This window comes from Myxocyprinus asiaticus, chromosome 32, assembly GCF_019703515.2.
Source record: "Myxocyprinus asiaticus isolate MX2 ecotype Aquarium Trade chromosome 32, UBuf_Myxa_2, whole genome shotgun sequence".
Classification (NCBI taxonomy): domain Eukaryota; kingdom Metazoa; phylum Chordata; class Actinopteri; order Cypriniformes; family Catostomidae; genus Myxocyprinus; species Myxocyprinus asiaticus.
The window spans coordinates 43,827,108-43,844,596 of record NC_059375.1 but is presented as its reverse complement, the minus strand read 5'-3'; the positions used below and the strand labels follow the sequence as shown (position 1 = coordinate 43,844,596).

General features: G+C 37.0%; 1 protein-coding gene across 1 annotated transcript in view; it reads right to left on the bottom strand.

The window, feature by feature from the left end:
• Positions 1 to 17,489, bottom strand: part of ryr2a (ryanodine receptor 2a (cardiac)) — a 207,180-nt gene that overhangs the window by 67,503 nt on the left and 122,188 nt on the right. The window contains exons 41-60 of the mRNA XM_051667848.1: positions 17,429 to 17,489; positions 17,009 to 17,141; positions 16,320 to 16,423; positions 14,514 to 14,649; positions 14,217 to 14,403; positions 13,880 to 13,994; positions 11,524 to 11,644; positions 11,182 to 11,351; positions 10,881 to 11,101; positions 7,714 to 7,804; positions 7,469 to 7,609; positions 5,787 to 5,950; positions 3,519 to 3,597; positions 3,046 to 3,135; positions 2,803 to 2,940; positions 2,276 to 2,353; positions 2,116 to 2,191; positions 505 to 628; positions 252 to 367; positions 107 to 171 (exon numbers count right to left, since the gene is read on the bottom strand). The exon at positions 17,429 to 17,489 is cut by the window's right edge and continues 54 nt beyond it. Coding sequence (XP_051523808.1) covers positions 107 to 171; positions 252 to 367; positions 505 to 628; positions 2,116 to 2,191; positions 2,276 to 2,353; positions 2,803 to 2,940; positions 3,046 to 3,135; positions 3,519 to 3,597; positions 5,787 to 5,950; positions 7,469 to 7,609; positions 7,714 to 7,804; positions 10,881 to 11,101; positions 11,182 to 11,351; positions 11,524 to 11,644; positions 13,880 to 13,994; positions 14,217 to 14,403; positions 14,514 to 14,649; positions 16,320 to 16,423; positions 17,009 to 17,141; positions 17,429 to 17,489 — 2,410 coding nt within the window. The remainder of the gene's footprint in view (positions 1 to 106; positions 172 to 251; positions 368 to 504; positions 629 to 2,115; positions 2,192 to 2,275; positions 2,354 to 2,802; positions 2,941 to 3,045; positions 3,136 to 3,518; positions 3,598 to 5,786; positions 5,951 to 7,468; positions 7,610 to 7,713; positions 7,805 to 10,880; positions 11,102 to 11,181; positions 11,352 to 11,523; positions 11,645 to 13,879; positions 13,995 to 14,216; positions 14,404 to 14,513; positions 14,650 to 16,319; positions 16,424 to 17,008; positions 17,142 to 17,428) is intronic.

Here is a 17,489-nt window from a genome sequence, read left to right as displayed (position 1 = left end):
AGCACGATGATCCCTGAATGAACTCAAAGCAGATGTTTCTAATTTATAAAGTATTAATAGATTGACATGTAATTTCTGAATGCAAATGTGTCGGGATAAATCAGACCTTTCCAAAGAATTTGACCTGCTGCTCATGAGGGATTTTCTCCCCTTTAGACCGTATTCCAACATCTGAAATAAATGCAAAGATAATGTTCAGGATTTATCTATATACTTTTACTCATAATTTAATGTTTAGATGAGTGTCTCACCGATCTCCAGCATGTGTTCATGAGCTTCATCCACATACGCGATCAACTGCTGCAGAAATGTATATGCAAAACGCTTCTCTATAGACGGAGTGTCCAGATCTTGTTCTTTCATAGCCCTGAAGAGTTCACAGATACATGTCACGTCACTTATACACACATTTGGAATATTCAGTCAGTTCTTAATGAGAAATGCATGCATGGAAATGAGAAATCTTGCTTTCTAAAATATGCATTCAGGAAATGAGATGGTCACCTTGACACAGTGTATCCGTTGATCTGAAAGAATTTAAGGATGTCTTGTGCTTTTTCTCGATCTTTGGATTTCTCTTTGGCAGTTAAAGTGTCGTAAGGAACCAGTAACGGATGACTCCCCCCACCTGACAAAACAAAAAACAAAAAATATCTGTTGGCTGCTCTCAGGTTTATATGTTCAGATTAGCAAAATTATCATGTAATGCATTTACCTTCCATTTACAGAGTGGTGAATGTATGCAAATAAAAATAAATGCAATTATCTCTTTCTTGACATTGTTACACAAAGTTACATGTGATGATAACTGGACGCCACTCACTAAATTAAACATGCAACATAATGACATCATGTAAACGCAGTGTAGCACACTAAAGTGTGAAATGTTTATCGCTGTCTAATGTGCACTGTTTTAGAACACTATTTAAATAAAAACTGTAGGCAGTACACAGTATTTAAAACATGACTCTATTCCGAATGTAGCCAGTGACTCTGGAAAGGTTGTTGTGATATTTGATCTCTGCATGCGTCCAAAATCTCTGAAAGATAAAGTACATCTGAAAGCAGGGATTTGGAAGTCTACTGCACTCATGATGTGAATACTAAAGTACACTAGTACATGGAGAACAGGTTGTGTTGTATAAATTATTGATATACCTGAAGTTCTGAGAGAGTGTGTCTGAGACCCGATCAATGCTAGGAAGACTATTCTGTAGTTTAGGAGCCAAATAGGAAAAGGATCTCTCTCCTTTTGTGGATTTTGATATTCTAGGAACATTTAACAGGCCAGAATTTTGCAATCGTAGTAAATGTGATGGAATATACCTGTAGCGTGATAGAAGGTCGCTTAAGTACTGTGGAGCTAGACCATTTAAAGCTTTGCAAGTAATGAACAAAGTGTTAAAATTAATTGAAGTTTATTTATTGAACGTGCAGTACATCCTGCCAATAATGCATTACAATAATCTAGTCCTGACGTCATGAAAGCATTAATTAGTTTTCGGCATCAGAGAGCATGTGTCGTAACTAAGCAATACTTCTGAGGTGGAAGAATGCTCTTTTACAAACATTGAAAATATTATCATTTTTTTATTTTTATTATTTTAAGGCACAATCTACAATCATGTGTTTATCAAAATGCACAGTTATGACTCTAAGACATTACAGATTAATTCACTGTTAAAGTATAATTTTCTGTAAAGCTGCTTTGAAACGATGCGTGTTGTGAAAAGCACTATACAGATAATAAAAAAGGACGAATTAAACCGGAAACATTAGCATAAACCTATAGCTGTAGCCAAACCCTAGTTAGCTGCCTACTTAGACAGCATTTAAAGGCATCATAAGCATGCTCCCTGATGCAAGGGCTGTTCCAAAATGTGAGGAACAACATCATTAAGTGCCCTTTGTGTGCCAGGTGGAGCTGCTGCCTATGTAGAGCGCTCAAATCAGTCACCTGTGAGGTTACATGACAGTTAGGATACTGACTTAAAGGCAGCTGCCTAAGTAGTCAGCAAACAGCGAGGCAGCTCACTGGGGTTTGGAAGAGAACTAATGACTCTGAACTTGATTCTGCTGACAGCTTTTGAAACACTTCATCGACATCTGCTTTACCTTTAGATTCCAGCTCCAGTTTTTTCTTCTGAGCCCAGATGTTGTGATAGTTCTCCGCCAGCAGCTCGGCCATTGACTGAAACGCAACAACAGAGCAACTGCAGAGCTTTCTTTGCATTTTTAAAGCGTTAAACTGGAAACAGTAAAGTTGTGCACTCACATGCAGGTCTCTGGACAGCGTGACGTTGCTCATGTCAACAGGCCGCGGGCTGAACCCGTGAGCGCCCTCTATAGACCGCTGCAGGTGACACAGGAGGTCAAAGGTCACATACACTGAATCTAAACAATAGTTGCTTTCCAATGCTAACCAGAAGTGATGTTTCTGAAATGTTTACAGTGCTATTTTGAATGTACATTTTTGGATGAACGGTCCCTTTAATTTTGAGGAATTTCGACAGGAAGTCAAATAGAGTGCAACAGTGCCCGCCCACTTTTTCAGCAGTCTTGTTTCAGGAAGTATTTTTCCATTCATTTTCCATGAACCAAACAATATACTTTAGTTCTCTTGCAAAATATTCAGATATATACAAATATATTAGCAGTTTGAGAGTGTAGGGAGAGGGACTTGTGATTGGGTGGTCACTGCAGAGCTCTTTTGGCGCACTTTGTTTGCCACAATTCTCTGATTGGTGGATCTTTGCCCCTCAGGTAGTATATCAACAGTGTAAATATTGTGATGGTTCTGACCTGACTGGATAGAGATATTCTGCGCGTGCGGTTTTGTAATGTGGATGCGTCGCTCTCTCTCGTCCTCTCGATGCTCCATTCCCACGACAACATCGTCTTTAGACTCTCTCTGATTGGCCAGCGGTAAACCTCCTTATCCTGAAACACAGAGGCATGCTGGGAAAATGCTGTGGTTTACTTCAGTGCATGCATACTCCATCAATACTCAAAGAGAAGGTTGAATTATGTTGAGGGTTTCTGTACCTTCTCAGAGAGACATTTGTAGGGCTTCAGCAGAGGATGAACTTTAGATGATTCACACATCTGATCTCCATGAACCCAACCAACAACAAACTACACACATAACAACAACTACCTTAACAGAATTAAACATACACTAGTGCTGGGTAAAAATATCGATTTTCAGATTAATCGTGATCTTCATTTAAACGGTCTAGATGTCGATTCTTCAAATCCCAAGATCAATCGTTTACTTTTACTTTAAAGTTCCTTTAGTTATAGCTGCGTCGATTATTATATCTGTTAGTTAAAGAGCAAGTTTGGGCACTGTTGTTCTTTTTTTTTATAATAATTTTCATAATGTACCATAAAGTTAGAAGGTCCACAAAAGTAGTGTAAAATAAAACCTCTTCATGAAACCAAAAACATAAATATAAATAAACAACAATATTTCAATAATGATAAAAACAAAATCAGCTCAAAAGACAGTTTCTGACCTTCTCCATTGACCATTTCTCATGAGAATATTCTGCATATTTATTGATGAAATGATCGAGTTTCTCGGGAACCACAATGCTGCAAAAACACACAAACACAACCTGCATTAGAGCTGAAACATTAAAACACATCAGAAAAACATCTGTTTCTACAATGCACCAGAAAACTTCTTTAAAGGGGTCATGACATGAGGAATCAAATTTTCCTTTATCTTTTCACATATAAAAGTTTCAGAACTCAAAAATGTCTTGTTCTCGACTTCCTCCACATTGTGATGTCACACTGTGATAGACGTTTGCATCTGACCGCCTCCACAACAACACATCAACACCTTCTTTACATTTAATCACTTCAGTAGCCCTGCCCAGCAGCAGTGAGTAGAGCAGGTCAGTCATGAGCAGAGAGCCAATCAGAACAGTGGGCGTGTACTGTCAAGTCTTAAAGGAGAAGCAGCACCAAAACCGAGAGTTTCTGACAGAAGGTCGGATGAGTGTGACAATGATCATGTTTTACAAATATATGACAAAATGCACTAATATTATAAGTGAACCTCAATGAAAGTATTAAGATAATAAAACATATCATGACCCTTTTAAAGTACAAGTACATCTCAATAAATTAGAATGTCGTGGAAAAGTTCATTTATTTCAGTAATTCAACTCAAATTGTGAAACTCGTGTATTAAATAAATTCAATGCACACAGACTGAAGTAGTTGAAGTCTTTGGTTCTCTTAATTGTGATGATTTTGGCTCACATTTAACAAAAACCCACCAATTCACTATCTCAAAAAATTAGAATACATCATAAGACCAATAAAAAAAACATTTCTAGTGAATTGTTGGCCTTCTGGAAAGTATGTTCATTTACTGTATATGTACTCAATACTTGGTAGGGGCTCCTTTTGCTTTAATTACTGCCTCAATTCGGCGTGGCATGGAGGTGATCAGTTTGTGGCACTGCTGAGGTGGTATGGAAGCCCAGGTTTCTTTGACAGTGGCCTTCAGCTCATCTGCATTTTTTGGTCTCTTGTTTCTCATTTTCCTCTTGACAATACCCCATAGATTCTCTATGGGGTTCAGGTCTGGTGAGTTTGCTGGCCAGTCAAGCACACCAACACCATGGTCATTTAACCAACTTTTGGTGCTTTTGGCAGTGTGGGCAGGTGCCAAATCCTGCTGGAAAATGAAATCAGCATCGTTAAAAAGCTGGTCAGCAGAAGGAAGCCTGAAGTGCTCCAAAATTTCTTGGTAAACGGGTGCAGTGACTTTGGTTTTCAAAAAACACAATGGACCAACACCAGCAGATGACACTGCACCCCAAATCATCACAGACTGTGGAAACTTAACACTGGACTTCAAGCAACTTGGGCTATGAGCTTCTCCACCCTTCCTCCAGACTCTAGGACCTTGGTTTCCAAATGAAATACAAAACTTGCTCTCATCTGAAAAGAGGACTTTGGACCACTGGGCAACAGTCCAGTTCTTCTTCTCCTTAGCCCAGGTAAGACGCCTCTGACGTTGTCTGTGATTCAGGAGTGGCTTAACAAGAGGAAACGACAACTGTAGCCAAATTCCTTGACACGTCTGTGTGTGGTGGCTCTTGATGCCTTGACCCCAGCCTCAGTCCATTCCTTGTGAAGTTCACCCAAATTCTTGAATCGATTTTGCTTGACAATCCTCATAACGCTGCGGTTCTCTCGGTTGGTTGTGCATCTTTTTCTTCCACACTTTTTCCTTCCACTCAACTTTCTGTTAACATGCTTGGATACAGCACTCTGTGAACAGCCAGCTTCTTTGGCAATGAATGTTTGTGGCTTACCCTCCTTGTGAAGGGTGTCAATGATTGTCTTCTGGACAACTGTCAGATCAGCAGTCTTCCCCATGATTGTGTAGCCTAGTGAACCAAACTGAGAGACCATTTTGAAGGCTCAGGAAACCTTTGCAGGTGTTTTGAGTTGATTAGCTGATTGGCATGTCACCATATTCTAATTTTTTGAGATAGTGAATTGGTGGGTTTTTGTTAAATGTGAGCCAAAATCATCACAATTAAAAGAACCAAAGACTTAAACTACTTCAGTCTGTGTGCACTGAATTTATTTAATACACGAGTTTCACAATTTGAGTTGAATTACTGAAATAAATGAACTTTTCCATGACATTCTAATTTATTGAGATGCACCTGTAGGTTGTAAAGGGAGAGACAGGTTTGTTATGTGGCTGTGAGAAGCAGAATGTTTTAATAAACAGAGTTTCAGTGGTGACTCACCTGCTGGTGTCGGCTGGCTGAGGGTTGAAGTTTCCTTCGGCGTCCATCGATGACTGTTTCTCCATTATAGCCACATAGTTTGACTCCATGTAATCAGGAGGTAAAGCTCCGCCCACCGCGCTCAGACATGGCAAAGCCAACTTAAACAACTCCACATCATATTTCTGCAAACAGTTTACACATTAAACATAAAAATAAACACATTTGGCTGTTTCATCAACTTTTATACTTCACTTTTAGCACTGTGAATTTCTAGAAAGTAAAGTCTCGTTAAAAACTTTTTCACACTCTCACTAGTGTGTTTAATTAGTCTAATTATAATGTCCATCAGTGTGTGTTCATGCATCACAGGAGATTTATGTCATATTTGTGTCATTTACAGCACATCTCAAATTCTGTATTGTGTTTAATAGAATTCTGTGCTGGAAATGACATTTTTAATTATTTATTTTTATTTTTATCCCCTTTTATCCCCAATTTGGAATGCCCAATTCCCACTACTTAGTAGGTCCTTGTGGTGGCTCAGTTACTCACCTCAATCTGGGTGGTGGAGGACAAGTCTCAGTTGCCTCCGCTTCTAAGACCGTCAATCCGTGCGTCTTATCACGTGACTCGTTGTGCATGACACCGCGGAGACTCACAGCATGTGGAGACTCATGCTACTCTCCGTGATCCACGCACAACTTACCACACGCTCCATTGAGAGCGAGAACCACTAATCACGACCACGAGGAGGTTACCCCATGTGACTCTACCCTCCCTAGCAACTGGGCCAATTTGGTTGCTCAGGAGACCTGGCTGGAGTCACTCAGCACACCCTGGATTCGAACTCGTGACTCCAGGGGTGATAGTCAGCGTCAATACTCACTGAACTACCCAGGCCCCCGATGGAAATGACATTTTTAACCTTTTTCAAATAAAATGACAGACTACTTTGTCTTGCTAAGTCTAATTTCATGGCTCATATTTTTATGTATCCTAAATAAATTAAATAATAATACATTAAATTATCATTTAATAAATAATACATTAAATAATAATTTATTTTACATCTTTAATTTTCAATATGAAATAATATTATTTTTTTATAATTAATTATGAATAATAATTTATATTATATTATTTAATATCTGAAATAATATTTTCACACTTTTTTGCACAATTAGAGCTCGATTGGAAATGAGGCCCAATAAAAATAGTGATATTTCCTTGATTTTTCTTTGTTTTGTCTCATATTTCATCTCAAGTATGCTCTTCACTGATACTTTGCCCACTTGGTTAACAAGTACAATAACTTTTGAACAAACTGTGCTGGAAATGACGTCACAATTGTGGGACAAAACTGATTTTCACACAATAAATATTGAAATGGTTCATGTTTATTTCACTATTTGTTTAGATGATCATAGTTTTAAACATGTAATCATTTTTATTTTTATAATGTATTTCCATAGTTTAATATTGAAAGTCAGGGTCTAAAGTCCAAAACAGTCAAATCTAGACATAAAATATGTCTATATCATTTCTGATCATTATTAAAGGAAATATTCAAGTTAATAACCCAGAAATCCCTTTATTTTGTGTATAGAGCCTCAGTTCTGTCAGTGTTGCAGTTACGCTGTTGTAACGCTCATGTGCTGCAGACACAGGAAGTGTGAAACCTCATCTCATCTCTGTTGTACCTTTCTGGCCAGAGCGTCAAAGATTCCCCAGAAGAGTTTTCTGGAGAGGTGAAGCTCCTCATCTGACGCTGCACCAAAACTGCCCCACCCGCTGGACAGACAGTAATACTTCCAGCAGCGCTCATAGTGATTGGTCAAGAGCTGTGAGAGGACACGCTAATCAACAACTGAATCAAATGATATATCTTAAAACTGTAGAATCATGTGAAATAAATCTGAATCAGAATTCATTGGAGGAGTCTCACCTTCAGAGGCATCTTTGTGTGTTCATTCAGCACAGGAACATCAAACACCAGACGCCGCAGTAGATGCTGCATCATAGAAGGCCGTAGTTTACTGCAAACACACAAATATACACACTGAACACATGTACAATAGCCCTCACCGACCCAGCATAGCAGAATTACAACATTTGTTTAAATCAATTTGATTATATGTCACTCACTTTCATTAAATACTGGTAGTCTGAACTTTATCACAACAACAGTTTTGGTGGGAAGAACTGTCAGAACTTTGCTAAAGTTGCACAAAATGGTCACAACTAGTTGACACAATTGCTAACACTTTTAGAACAAATTTTCTGGCATGTATTTGACTTGTAATACTTTTTTCTTAATTCCCAACATGTGTACTGATTTACTGAAGCGTAGAAAAAATGCAACTATGAATTAGCAGTCAAACTTCTTCTATATTCACATAATGGAACTTATTTAGTAAACCTTAAGTAAACAATTGCAAAACATTTTCAGCTGTTTTCTGTACATTTCTGTCATTTAAATACTACTAGTACTACTAATAATAATAATAAATATAGCTGCAAGCAGTGATACCGGAGTCAAGCCAATTATCAGCACCATGAGCAGCAAAATAAGCTTTGTGACATGTTTTTGTTTAGAGTCCGATGAACAGCGTATGAGGAGTTAGAAAAAGTAAACTTTCAATCATAAAAAAAAAAACAGATTTATTTAAAAATTAACTAAAAAATAGCTAGTTCTTAGAATTTGTGTCCAGTATGTGGCGCTGTTCTGAAACTGCTCAGGTAGTGTCTGGGTATGATGGTTATCATGCAGGAAAGCGTTCAAGAGTTATAAGCCAAAACAGCAATTTTTCTATCTCCTGAGAAGTAGGGGGCAGTGTGCCAAAACTCTGCAGGTAACCTCAGGGCCTAATGGTGATGACTCATACCAAGCTTCGTCCCAATCCCTCAAAGTGTTGCGGAAATACAGCCTCAAGTTTAATTTTGCGCGTTCTTCGTCGAATTCGTTGAAGCGCCATTCGAAAATGGTATGGTTTATCAAAATTCTGTGAATACCATTGTGTCGTAAGTGCCTCTAGATGATGCAGGCCATTTTCATGCAAATTGGACAAACAGTCTAGGAGGAGTTCAAAAAAGTAGGTTTTCAAAACATTTAAAAATGCCGGACAGGAAGTTTGCTTGATCATGACATAATTGGTATCATTGTTCTCGGCATGAACCACGGAATCTATCGAGACCAGTCTCATGACAGTAGGCAAAAGGAGTCAATAGCTATTAGCATTTTTAGAAATAGCATTATAATTTCCTGAAACTTTTTCAGTCCCTTCAGAGCATGGTGCCAAAGACACATACCGAATTTTGTAACGATACGCCAAGTCGTTCGTAAAATACAGCATTTTATGACTAAATTCAAAATGGCCGACATAGGAATTTTTCATATCGTTGGACTCGCTATACCCCACTGAATCTAATGAGACCAATTTGATGATTTTATGACAAACTGTTCAAAAGTTATAAGCAAAAATGTGCTTTTTTCATATCTCATGCCCACTACGTTGCACTGTTCCGAAACTAGGCAGGCACCCTCGAGTTATGGTGCCTATGACAAATAATAAGTTTGGTATGAATACGCTAAAGCGTTATGGAGATATACCCTCACGTCCATTTTGGCGTGCTCTTCGTTGAATTTGAAGCACCATTCGAAAACAGTATGGTTTATAAAAATTCATTGAATAAATTTTTGTCGTAAGTGCCTCTAGATGATGCAGGCCAATTTTCGTGCAAATCAGACAAACGGCCTAAGACGAGTTCGAAATAGTAGGTTTTTCAGAAAATTCAAAATGCCGGAAAAATTTTCATGATAGAAAATGACAAATAAAATTCAATTGTCTTGAGCTAAGGAATCAGAGGAAAAAAGAAATTCATTTCTAGGACTCATGGTTCAAAAGTTATTAACATAAACGTGAGTGCAAATTTGGGCAGTTGGTGGCGCTAGAGGGTTTGAGGTAGAGATGCCAAATTTGCTGTGGTAACAGATCAGACTGTCCTCTATCTGTGTGCCAAATTTCATAACTTTCCCTTAAGCAGTTCTATGGGCTGCAATAGACTCAATAGCAGAGGAAGAAGAAGAATAAGAAAACTAACGAAAACAACAGGGGTCTTTCGCCCCTTCGGAGCTTGGCCCCTAATAATAGTGTGTTTTAGTGTCCATTGTATTTTAAGTATACTGCATTACATATATCATCACTATCAATAGTCTTCATAAGTTTAAAAACAAAATAAATGTCTTAACATGAATTTACTCTTAATGCATGTAAAATTAAAAATAAAATTGGCCAATGTTGCAATTTTGTAACATTTTAGAAAAATTCACCCCAAAATAAAATATGCATTAAAACTTTTTTTACAGCCAGTGGCTTCCTAAAAACACTTTCAAGGAGGAGAAACAATATATGTCATCAATATCAATGCTTAAACACACATATGTAACACAGCAATGAGCAACTCGAGACTATGCATAACAGTAATTTTACCACAGTTAAAGGGTATAGAAATAGATGAGAAACAGATCAATATTTAAGTCCACTTCACTTTTAAGTTCACTTTCACATTCTTCACCTTTTTCTTTTGCCAATTCGCATTCTTCATGCATATCGCCACCTACAGGGCAGGGAGGAGAATTTATAGTAAAAAAGGACATAAATACTGATCTGTTTCTCACCCACACTTATCGTATCGTTTCTGAAGACATGGATTAAACTACTAGAGTCTTTTGGATTACTTTTATGCTGCTTTTATGTGCTTTTAGGAGCTTCAAAGTTCTGGTCACCATTCACTAACATTGTATGGACCTACAGAGCTGAGATATTCTTCTAAAAATCTTCGCTTGTGTTCTGCAGAAAGCAGAAACACATCTGGGACTGCATGAGGGTAAATGATGAGCGGTCAACAGGTGTGTGTAAAGTATAACGGCCATTTTACAACAGCTTCGAATGCAGTTCATACATGAAAATAAATTTGACTCTCTTTACTTTCTTAAAACACATTCTTGGTTTTGTGAACGATTCATCAGTGCAAGTTATCCCACAGAAAAAAATGGCACATAACGAAAATATGGGTTGCGAATGAAGTTTCATTATGTGGACGTGTCCTCACCCGCACACAGCGAGCAGACACTCCTCTATAACATCTCTCTGTGCTTTGGTGAGACAGCAGCCTTTCGACAGTCTGTAGACGGTGTGCAGCAGAGAGTCGATGAGAGACGCAAATGGCTCCGTCCCCGCACACAGAGGAGCACATTTAGTCAGCAGCGGCAGAACGGCCGTACACAGATACCGGTTCAGAGCCAACGCCATGTCTGTAGCGCTCAGGGCAGCCTGAGGGTCAGAGGACAGAGGTCAAAGGTCAGCATAACACTAATTGCTGTTGAAGTGATCAGAGAGACCATCCGATTTACCGTGTCCAATGAGGCGGCAGCTCTGAGGTCGGGCAGGAAGCCCACCTCCAGCAGATGTAGCAGGAAGTTCTGATCCTCGATGCCGTAAACTCGGTCCAGAAACAGAACCATGGCGGCTTTATGATCCGGACAGAAGCCTCCGGACATGTCCGGCTCGATCACAGACCCGTCTGAAGACACAGTTACTAAGTTATTATCTGAGAGAGTGTAACATTCAGGAATGGCCAATTCCTCCATTCGTCAAATAAAAGCAGGACAGGTTTAAAAGAATATATTGCTTTATTTGTCCCAGAATACTGATGTTAGCCTTTTAGTATATCAGTACAGAGATTTTTAGCAGACCTTTCGCTAAAGTGGGCATCAGGAATGGAATACTGATCACACCGACCAGATCTTCAATGGGAATGAGAGATCTCAAGATGGCTCGGATACGGATGGCCTCTCCCTTGCCCGCGTGGATCAGCTGACAGAGGAGAAATCAACACTATTAATCAATCACGTAACTGTCACATCAGCTGATCACATGAAGAACATCCCTAAACTAGGAAACTAGTGATGAATAAAAAATGTATTCAATGTTTTGATTATGGCTAATAACCAGTGCTGGTGAAGCTACTTTGAAACTGCAGCTACACAGACATTTAAGTATTTAAAAGAAGTAATTAGCTACACTACAATTTTAAAAAAAGTAACTACATTGAAGAAAACATTTATAGATATATAACAATCATCATGTTATTTTATTCTGCATGTAGAAAGCAAAATATTGATATTACTGAGTTGAAATAGATAAAAAGCAGCTTTAAATAAGAAGGCATTGGTATCTGGCAAAGTCTCTTTAAGGCTGCGCAGGGATTCAAATGAATTAGTGAATCATTTATGTGAACTAATTCATTTACATGAACCGTCCAAATGAACTGACTCCCTAAAACAAATTGGAGCTCCTACTGCTAAATATAAGTGAATCATTTATTTTAACTGGTTCATTTACATGAACTGTCTGATAAAAACCAATTTGCTTAAATCATTTGTTCAAACAAACAAAAACTGTCATGCTTTATGAGAATGAAACATTTGAATGTATTCTATAAAAGATATATAAAAGTTTAGTTTACTATACTGTTTAATAGTAAATATAGTAATATTTAATATTAGCTTAATAATAACATTTAAGTATAGTTAAATAATAGTTTACTGGTTGAACTGGGAAAAAGCAACTCTGATATTATTTGCTTCAAATATTAGCCAATATATAGTAGATCAATACAGATAATATCATGTAAGTAAAGTAAATCTTTATTTATGGAGCACCTTTTAAAACTTGATTCCTTTAAAAATGATTTACAGAATGCATAATAAAAATTCAAATAAGACAATTAAATACAATTAAAAGAATAATAAAATGCATAAAGACACAGAGTAGTACAACCTAGCATTTATTACGTTTTTTTTGTTCTCTGACTTGCATGTAGCTAGATATTATTAGCATGTTTTAGCATGTTGCTAGCATGTTGTTAGGTGTTGCTAGCATGTTTTAGCATGTAGCTAGGCATTGCTAGCATGTTTTAGCATGTAGCTAGATATTATTTGCATATTTTAGCATGTTTCTAGCATGTTGTTAGGCGTTGCTAGCATGTTTTAGCATGTAGCTAGGCATTGCTAGCATGTTTAAGCATGTAGCTAGATATTATTTGCATGTTTTAGCATGTTGCTAGCATGTTATCAGGCGTTAATAGCATGTTTTAGCATGTTGTTAGGCATTGATAGCATGTTTTAGCATGTTGCTAGCATGTTGTCAGGCGTTAATAGCATGTTTTAGCATGTTGTTAGGCATTGATAGCAAGTTTTAGCATGTTCCTAGCATGTTGTTAGGCATTGATAGCATGTCTTAACATGTAGCTAGGCATTGCTAGCATGTTTTAGCATGTAGCTAGATATTATTAGCATGTTTTAGCATTTTGCTAACATGTTGTTAGACGTTGATATCATGTTTTAGCATGTAGCTAGGCATTGCTAGCATGTTTAAGCATGTAGCTAGATATTATTTGCATGTTTTAACATATTGCTAGCATGTTGTTAGGCATTGATAGCAAGTTTAGCATGTTCCTAGCATGTTGTTAGGCATTGCTAGCATGTTTTAACATGTAGCTAGCATGTTGTTAGGCATTGATAGCATGTTGCTAGCATGTTGTTTGGCGTTGATAGCATGTTTTAGCATGTAGCTAGGCATTGCTAGCATGTTTTAGCATGTAACTAGATATTATTAGCATGTTTTAGCATTTTGCTAGCATGTTGTTAGACATTGATATCATGTTTTAGCATGTAGCTAGGCATTGCTAGCATGTTTTAGCATGTAGCTAGGCATTATTAGCATGTTTAGCATGTTGCTAACATGTTGTTAGGTGTTGCTAGCCTGTTTTAACATGTAGTTAGGCATTGCTAGCATGTTTCAGCATGTAGCTAGGAATTTCTAGATAGATAGATGGATAGAGATAGATTAAAAAGAGTGAGTGATAGAAAGAGAGAGAGAGAGCGAGAGAGAGAGAGATTGAAAGAGAGAGATTGAGAGAAGCAAAGTCAAAGAGATAGAGATAAAGAGAGAGAGAGACAAATAGAGAGAATAAAAAAATGGTAATATAGGCAAATACAGATATAGACATACATCACACACAAAGAAAACAGACACACATAAACTCACGTGCATCTCTGGAGCGCAGCGGCCCAACAGGTCGATCAGTGCAGCGTAGAAGGTCATGATGGCATTTCCCATGTGAATGGTGTCATCTTCCTCCTCTTCCTCAATGACATCATTACTGTCACATGAATATACATTATAGATCATATCAACACATACACACTCATATACACATAAAGAGAAGACACTCTCAAAACCTACAAACTTATTTAATTTCCAGTGAAGTACTGCAGATCTGATGGGCTGCTTGAGAAACTGTCTGTGTGTGTGTGTGTGTGTGTGTGTTTGTGTGTGTGTATATATGTGTGTGTGTGTGTGTGTGTGTGTGTTTAATTCATACAGTGTTCTGTTCTCCTCTGTGGTGGGTGATGGTCCGTCTCTACTGGGATCTTCTGAGATCTTTATGGCCTCCTCCATCGCCGCCAGCAGTCCGTTCCCGCCCTCACCGCGCAGGGCGGGACCAAAACACTCCGGCCGTCGAATCAAGAGCCGTACCACCACATTAGCATTCTCCTCTACACTCTCTCCTGATACGAGCAAAATCAACACAAACACGCATTAACACAAAGTTTACATAAAGAGCAGCACAAAGTTCAAATTTAATGTATGTCTAATAGTAAGTTGTCACAACACAAACCATTACAGAAGACTGCAAATCTCAGGAAGTCGAGGTATCGCTCTCCCTCTACCGGGTTCCAGCCAATGTCTGGATAACCTTTAGACATGAGCATCACACAACTCTGAAGACCACAACCCGCTAGATACTGGACCACCTGTGACACACAAACACATAGAGGACACTATGAAGTGTAAAATCAAACATGCGAAGTAATTCGACAAAGAGACCGAAGCATTTACATCAAACAAATAAAAGAAAAATACAGATATTCAAATGAGAAATATTAACCAAAACTTACCAAATAGTACCATGATAATAATATGTTTTTTGGACATGAACTGTGGTAATAACATACTGGTATATATGTGGTATACCTGGTATATTTGAAAATACTATGTGATATAGCTATATTATAACATGACTGCAAATGGTACTGCCACAACAATATTTTTATAAGCATTTTTTTTCTATAAATTCATAAAATATAACAAAATAATAACAAAAACAAAACAACCCCCCCCCCAAAAAAAAACAACACAAAAATAAACACAGAAAACAAACAAAAACAAAAAGTATACTAACAAAACAAACCAAATCAAAAACTAAACAAAAACTAAAAGCAAAACAAAACAAAAACAAAAAACTAAACAAAAAACAAAACAACCAAATCAAAATAAAACGTATTCTAAAAAAACACAAAACAAACCAAATCAAAAACAAAACAAAAAACTAAACAAACTAAAACAAAACAAAAAACCCAAACCAAAAAAACAGCACAAAACAAAACACAAAAAACAAACCAAAACAAAAAGTATACTAACAAAACAAACCAAATCAAAAACTAAACAAAAAACTAAAAGCAAAACAAACCAAAAACAAAAACAAAAAATAAACCAAACAAAAACAAAAAAACTAAACAAAACACAAAACAAAACAAAATAAAAAGTATTCTAAAAAAACACAAAACAAAAACAAAACAAACCAAATCAAAAACTAAACAAAAAACTAAAAGCAAAACAAACCAAAAACAAAAAAAAACAAACCAAACAAAAACTAAAAATGAAACAAAACACAAAACACAAAACAAAACAAACAAAAACTAAAAATGAAACAAAACACAAAACACAAAACAAAACAAACAAAAATAAAAAGTATTCTAAAAAAAACACAAAACAAAAACAAAACAAACCAAATCATAAACAAAACAAAAAACTAAAACAAAACAAAAAACACAAAACAAAAAACAGCACAAAACAAAACACAAAAAACAAACCAAAACAAAAAGTATACTAACAAAACAAACCAAACAAAAACAAAAAAAACTAAACAAAACACAAAACAAAACAAAATAAAAAGTATTCTAAAAAAAACAAAAAACTAAAAGCAAAACAAACCAAAACTAAACAAAAAAGACAACACAAAACAAAACCACAAAACAAACCAAAAGTATTCTAAAAACACAAAAACAAAACAAATAAAAAAAACTAAACTAAAACTAAAAAAAAAAATTTAAAAAACCCAAAAAACGAAAAACCAAATCAATACAAAAAAAAAAACAAAAAAACACAAAAACAAACCAAAACTAAAACTAACCAATACAAAACACAAAACAAAAACCCCAAAACAAAACACTATATAATTCCAATATAAAACTTTTGATGAGAAAATTTAGTTCAGCTTCTTGAGTCATCTCTCACAGACTGTGATTAATGTGTTCCTGAATAAACTGCCCTTTTCCTCACGACCTGTGACCTCACAGCAATATTCTGCAGCAGCTAAAGAACGAATCAACCAATCAGATTTTCAGAAGAGAGAGATTCGTACCTTCTCCAGGTCGGGTTCTCTCAGTGCAAGCGCCAGTTCATTATTGTCCATCACTGATGCAGCAGCAACATCCAGAGGAGTCGAACCTCGCATGGAGGGAGACGCTGAAGACACACATGCAAACACAGATCTAAAGTTTACTTCATTTGACATGCATGAAAGCTCATTAAGTGAACACCCACAGTGACACATTAATCCAGTCCAGTCAGCACTCTGTTATTATGAGTACACACTCTGTATCTCACGCTGGACGGGTGTTTAGTGCCATGGAGAAATTAAACCTTTCATGGGCTCATGAGGAATCAAACCTGCCTTGATCATTTGATGTACAATGAACACATACTGTAAGTTGTTTAAAATCGTACTGTATTGTATCACATCTCTGACATCAGAAATTTGAAACAAAGTAACATGACTGGTGGGCAACACCAATCAAGTGTTGTTTCTGCTGCTGTTACAATGTAACAGCTTTACAAGAGGCTGTTATTGAAGGACAGGTCAGTAGAAGTCTTATCAGAGAACAGATCATGAAAGCTACATTGTAACTGTTTTTAGGTGCAAGAAACCTTAATATAAGTGGAACTCATGGAAAAAGAAAAGAAAATGATTAAAAAGTAAGTTCTACAGATAAACACAACAGTCACTTTCACCTCAAGAACATCAGAATTTCATCAGATCGTTGGTCTTACCGAGTCCCACGCTACTGTTCTCCAGCAGATAGCTCAGATGATCAAACATGGCCTTCTGATTCTGACGACTGATGCGACAGAAGTAACACAGGAAACGACAGCAGTTCGCCACCATCTTAGGAAATGTGATTTCCTAGAGGAGAAAGCATTCGATCAGAACACACACAAAAAATATCATTAAAGCTTCATTTTACATTAGTAACCAAACTTCAACACTTTATACAGAAGTCCTATGAAATGTGCTCAATTTAAAGTTCATTTAGATCCTCGGGTCATCAGCACTGATAAATTGTGCTTCTCGAAACATGTGGCAGCTACACACATCGACTGATGAGATCATGACCTCACTGAATGTGTTTTAGATGTATGAAGGATCTTTTGACCCCGTGAGTTTGTGAAATTGTGTTCTGCGTCACTCACTTTGGTTTCTCCTCCTCCCAGCACATTCACCATCACCTCCATCACTGTCTCGTGCATGCCA